The sequence below is a fragment of the Rattus norvegicus genome, chromosome 1 (genome assembly GCF_021556685.1).
Source record: "Rattus norvegicus strain SHRSP/BbbUtx chromosome 1, alternate assembly SHRSP_T2T, whole genome shotgun sequence".
NCBI classification, from domain to species: domain Eukaryota; kingdom Metazoa; phylum Chordata; class Mammalia; order Rodentia; family Muridae; genus Rattus; species Rattus norvegicus.
This window is the reverse complement of record NC_141534.1, coordinates 108,458,210-108,464,506: the sequence shown is the minus strand read 5'-3', so window position 1 is coordinate 108,464,506 and position 6,297 is coordinate 108,458,210. Positions and strand designations below refer to the sequence as shown.

The 6,297-nt window shown below is 48.0% G+C and overlaps 1 protein-coding gene across 1 annotated transcript; it reads left to right on the top strand.

Moving 5' to 3' along the window:
- Positions 1-836: 836 nt before the first annotated feature.
- Saa4 (serum amyloid A4) lies at positions 837-5,155 on the top strand. The gene is given in 4 exon segments (NM_001009478.2): positions 837-962; positions 1,643-1,740; positions 3,295-3,433; positions 3,762-5,155. Coding segments are annotated over 3 exon segments (393 nt in total). The 5' UTR covers positions 837-962; positions 1,643-1,649; the 3' UTR covers positions 3,925-5,155.
- Positions 5,156-6,297: the final 1,142 nt, after the last annotated feature.

The following is a 6,297-nucleotide window of genomic DNA, read 5'->3' as shown; positions in this document are numbered from 1 at the left end:
CCTGCTGTTGTGACTTCCCAGCAACCGTGAACTGCGACCTGGAATTGAGAGCCAAATAAACCTCTTTCTCCTTGGAGTCGCTCTTCATCAGGGCGTCTCATCATGGAGACAGAAACGAGACTAGAGCCCTGGGCGTTGTTTCGAGTATCCGTGATTCCATGTAAGCAAAAGAGCAAACGAGACCTTGGTCTTTAGGAGTGTGGACTTTCAGAACTGTGTCCGTGTCTTAGGGTTTCTACTGCTGTGATAAAACATCATGGCGGCGTGGTGGCACACGCCGTTAGTCCCAGCACTCTGGAGGCAGAGGCAGGAGAACCTCTGTGATTTCGAGGCCAGCCTGGTCTATGCAGTGAGTTCCAGGACAGCCAGAGCTACCTAGTAAGATCCTATCTCAAAAACAACAGCAAAAAAACATCACAACCAAAAACAAGTTGGCGAAGTTTGTAATGTGTGTTATTCAGGGAAGTTGGGGACCGGGGTAAGAATTAGAAAAACTTGCCAAAACACAAAAATTTTGGGTAATCTAGGGGAAAAAAACCTATTATGGATGAGGAAATGCTTTATTCAATCTGCTAGCTTTTTCTTTCTTTCTTCCTGGCACTGGCTCTTGGAGTTAGGGTCTCACACTAGGCAGGCGCTCTGCCACTGACCTACAGTCCTAACCTGTAACTGTTTATTTACCAGGAAGGATTGAGCAAGAGGGACTCCGACAAGGCTTGTTGGATTCAAAAGCGCTCTCCTCATTAATATTAAAGCCAGGAGAGAGAGAGAGAGAGAGAGAGAGAGAGAGAGAGAGAGAGAGAGAGAGAGAGAGAGAGAAGCAGCAGATGCTCCATGGAGAGAAGGTTCCAGAAGCCCAAATCCCTCTGAAACTTCAGGCAGAGAAAGGGTCATTGCTGTCGAATTTTTCCAGGGAGGTCTTGCTCATGGTTTACTTCTGAGATCCATTGTATATAAAGTTGGTAAGTAATAATCGGGAAAATTATGTTTCCTGATCGTTTTTTTTTTTTCCTCCCTAGAGATAGGGTCTCAGCTGACCTGGAAAAAGCTTTGTAGCCACGGAGGACCTTAAACTTCTGGTCCCTCTGCTTCTACCTCCTAGTGATAAGATTACAGGCATGTGCCACTAGGCTTGGTTTTGTGTGGTGGTGCTGGGGGAGTGAAACCCTGGGCCTCAAAATCATTAAAAAGGCATACCACCAATTGAATGACTTCTGGCCCCAGAATTTTCCAAATCTTTGGGGGTCTGAGCTCAGTGGGACAGAGCACTCAGGAAAGGCTTGTAGATCAGTTTTAGTCAGCTTCTCTAGGTGTGAATGGGCTGTGAGACAGTAACACCTTGGAAGTCTTCCTTATCTAGTGATCTGGCTAAGACTCCCAAAGACCATTTCAGTTGTCCTCACAGCAATAACTCAGGGATGAACAAATGGTTAGCGCAGGACTAAATTGTCTTTACAAGTCAAAGTGTGAGTCTGTCTTTGAGACAGGGCCTCTCTATGGAGCCTCAGCTAGTCTGGAACTTGCCACTTAGACCAGGCTGGCCTTAGAATGAGAGATCCACCTGTCTCTGCCTTGAGAGTTCTGGGAATGGAGGTGTGGGACACCACTTCCCAGCCTATTTTGACTGCCCTTTCTGTTCCAGCAGCGCCATGAGGTTTGTCACCGTCATTATCCTCTGCTCTTTGTTCCTGGGAGTCAGTGGTGATGGCTTGTTTTCATTCTTCAAGGAAGCCATACAAGGTAAGAAGTCAGGAGGCAGGCAGGCTGTTTAACTGACTCCCTCTGAGAAGGCACCACATGCCTGTCTGGCACAGAGACCCCTTTAAAAAGCAGTCAGGGCAGGAATTTGGCTTTCTGCAGTTTCCCCCCTTACCTGGCGCCCTCTGAGGGATCTTCAGACATGGTTCTCAAGGTCCAGCCTGTGTTTCTGATGCTGACACAGAGGGATCAGGATTTCCAGAGACAGCAAATTCCCCAGTCTTAGAGTGTAAGTGGGCTCTCAGTATGTCTCCATGTGTACGTGCCTACAGATTGTATCTTCTTGGAGGAATCCCTTCCTATTCCAGACAAAGAGCCAAGGGGAAGGACTCCTAGAAATTCAACGTAGCACCTTGTTATGTATTTTGATACCAGAGTTTACTTGTTCATGCTACCCTTGTCCAATATTTTCTTTTGGGGCCATCTCAGGGAACTCTAAAATGAACATCACAACATGTGTTTTAGTGATTATTCATGTCTGTTGGTTGGGAATAAACACTCATTTCTTCTGGGGACACGCATACAGGAGTAGAATCCCAGGGTTGGGAGACGTGTATCGTTTAAGGGCCAGTAGACTCCAGCAAGCAGTGTTCCCATGTCCTTCTGTGTTGCCACTCCATAATATGTAGTTATAAAGTTCCAGCTTCTTCATGCTTTGTCTGCACGGATGTCAGCTGTCGCCTGACTTGTTACAACACGTCTGTGTTGCCACCGCCCCTCAGTAGTGAGGGAGGGGTGCGACTTCTGCAGCTCTCTACTAGGCATTCCACGCACAGCACCTCATCCTGTCTTCTCTCTCATCCACTAGGAGGTGTGCACGGCTCCCCAGCTGAAGGGGCCGAGGCCCAGCAGCCCGTGTGGTTAATCATCTTTGCCAACTTGGTTGGATTTAGAGTCATTTAGGGGACAAGCCTCTGGATGTGTCTGTGAGGATGTAACTAAAGAAGGGAGAAAGACTCGTCCTATAAACACACTTGGCACCATTCCATGGGCCGCAGTGCCTAGGCTGGGGGGAAAGGATCACATTGTGACCAGACCCCTCATGCTGCCGCTGCCACCACCACCACCACGTGTTCCCCTCAAACTAAGCCAAAATACAGCCCTCCTCACTAAGTTGCTTGTCAGGGATTTTGTCCCAATGAAGTAGTTAATACACTCTCTGTGGTGCTTTCTCAGGGACCTGTGATCACTGCACAGCTGTCCCTGGATCTTACCCCTGGGATGTTATTGCCTGTGGTTATCTCTCTTACAGGACAGTCCCATCTCATCTTGGTGCATAGCACACACAGATCCATATAAGACACAGCCCAGGACACCGCATCTGTCAGTCAATCCAATCGAAGCCAATCCATGGAGCAGCGCCCTACTTATGGTCACTAGGGAACCTATCCCCAGCAGGGAACACTCACTTTCATGAACCATTCCCAAGGATTTTCCTGTCAAGGGCCGAAAGGTGGAAATCCACAGAAAGCTTTCGTCCCTCAGTCTCTCCAGTGAACCACCAGGTTCCCTTTTTTAACTTTCCTTCTTTTGCAGGGACTTGGGACTTGTGCAGAGCCTATCGGGACAACCTAAGAGCTAACCACCAAAACTCAGACCAATACTTCTATGCTCGTGGGAACTTCGAGGCCCAACAAAGGGGATCTGGGGGCGTCTGGGCTGCTAAAATAATCAGGTAATTGTCCTGATGCTTCATGCCTGTGACCTCTCCTATGCTTCCAGAGCAAGAGAGGGAGGGTAAGGATGGAGGGGGGAAGATGGAATCCCCCCCACAAAGAAAAAGTGAAAACCAAAACAGGGGTCTTAAAACCATCCTGTAACAGGGTATGGAAAGGACCGGCCTGTGGGAAGTCCTTGCCAAAGAAACTAATATTTTCTCTCTTCTGTGCCTTAGCGTTTGCTGATATTTTCTGGGTCATTCTTTGGTAGGAGAGGAGGAGGGACTTTGAGGTCAGCTGTCTCAGTGTGGGATTCATTTTCTGTCTCTCTTCCTTGGATTTCAGCACTGGCAGGAAGTACTTCCAGGGCCTCATGAACCGGTATTATTTTGGAATCAGGGACCATGGGTTGGAAAGCCTGCAGTCTACTCAGAAAGCCGAGGAATGGGGCCGCAGCGGCAAAGACCCCAACCACTTCAGACCCGAGGGCCTTCCTGAGAAGTACTGAGCCCGCCACTCAGGTTGCACTCAGAGGGCTGGGCTGTGAGCCACATACCTCTCTCCTTGATGTCACTCAGGTTGGTGTCCACAAGAACCACCGAGAAGCTAGAGATACCCCAAACAACGGCCCGGAAGCACGCAGGCCCCTCACACAACCCCACCAGATCTGCTTTAGCCTTTAGCCACACCAACTTCTGCTAAGCAGGCCCGAGCCAGCAAAGTATTGTCCACCATGCCAGGCTTCTCTGCAAAGTGGAGTTTGATTGGAGATGAGCCCTGGGCACCCGTCCATCAATTTCCTCCTACCTCATCATCTTCTGGTCACAACCCGGTCTCTGTTTATTGTACTGTCACTCCCATGCTTTTCTGAGTACTGACGCAACTCTGCCTTATCAGTCACGTCCTATCCACTGTCTGACTGCAGGCCTTGTCCCCTGTGACCTCTTTTCAGATAGGGAGCTCTATGTTGAGGATGCCTCATCCTAACCTTAGGAACCCTAACTTAGAAACTGCACTGGGGACCAGGGATATAGCTCAGCTGGCAGGGTGCTTGCTTAGCATGCACAGATCCCTAGGTGGATTCCCAGAGCTGCATCAGCCTGGTGATGGTAAATACTTAACTGCGGGGCACGTGTGTGAACGCGCACGCACACGCACGCACGCATACACACACACACACACACACACACACACACACACACACACACACACACACACCAGTGCCTATCTCAGCTCAAGTTCTAACTACTCTTGGCCCATGTTACCTAAGAAGTGGCTATCATATCACCATTTCTTGGCTTTATTCTAAAGGAAAGTCTTTTGATCTAAACGAAAGTCTACTTCGTGCTCCAGAAGGGGAGCAAGACACAACATCACTGAGCAGGAATAAATGTATTAATTTACTCACAAAGCAAACACATTCTTTTAGGGGAGGTCATCTGGTTTGTAGGACCAGAAGGTACTGATGAAGAGGGAGAGTCCAGTCCAGAGGGAATAACTGCCATGCCAAAGCCAGGTCCCTAGGTGGAAGACCAACCCCAAAGGAGTAGAAACATTGCTTCCTCAAAGAAACAGAAGTGGGGAGGAGGAAGGAGCCCATGGGATCGAGGATGAGGAACTTGGGGATTCAACCTGCTCTTGTCACGTGTTGCTACTTTTAGAGTTTGGCATACTTTGCTATCTTGGCCTACCTGCCTATCTGTCTATAGGGAAAATATACTAAAAAACAATGCCATAAACGCTTGTCTTGTCGTACATCATCTTTGTGCCCACAGTGCCTGTTATAACGTCTGCCCTGAGTAGGTGCTCTACAAACATGAGCTGAAAAGAGAATGAAGTTGCCTGTGTTCCCCAGAAGTCAGCATTCCTGGAGAGGTACCCAGACGCTGTACAGAGCATGAATGTTCTACTCAAGTGTCAGTTTGCAGAATGTGGTGGTGAGCCACTTTGAGTTGATTGTAAATCGATCCCCAAACCGATGCTCAAACATCAGCTGCACCATGAAGTCTTTCTGTGGCATAGGAAATATTTAATTTCCTCAGTAACGCTTGGCAACTCTCACAGAAATGGAAAAGTATGGAGTATAAATAGACTATAAAGCCTTGGGAGGAATGAATGCATATTTCCATTCCAAGTGTGTGGTGGCACACGCCTGCAACTTCAGCACTCAGGAGGTAGAGACAGGGGGATCTCTGCAAGTTTGAGGCCAGCCAGGGCTACCTAGTTGTATAGCAGACCTTGTATCTGTCTATTTATCTCTGTCTCTCTGTCTGTCTCTTTCTGCGTCTGTCTGTCTGTCTGTCTGTCTGTCTCTATCTGTGTCTGTTTCTCTGTCTCTGTCTGTCTGTCCCCTACCCATCCACCCCCATACTAAAGTGCTCCTTTCTCACAGGGCAGGAAACACACCATGTGATGACACACTGTACTTCTTCTTCTTTTTTTTTTTTTAAAGATTTATTTATTTATGTACAGCATTCTACCTGCATATGTGACTGCAGTCCAGAAGAGGGCACCAGATCTCATTACAGATGGTTGTGAGCTACCCTGTGGTTGCTGGGAATTGAACTCATGACCTCTGGAAGAGCAGTCAGTGCTCTTAACCACTGAGCCATCTCTCCAGCCCCACACTGTACTTCTTTAAAGTGTGAAACGTGGTAGCTTGAAAGATGCACAATTATGTACACACTTCCAAGAAAAGCGCGGTTCCGCTTAACCGGAAGTGGCAGCTTCTTATCACATAGATCCTGTATAATGGCCTCAGCGAGACATATAGATTTTTTAAGAGGCGAGATTTTGTCTCAATCATCTTTGTGTCTGTCCAGAAGGAAAGCAGATACATTCATATCTACGGGAGTGGCAAGTTTCAGCAACAGTGTCTGCT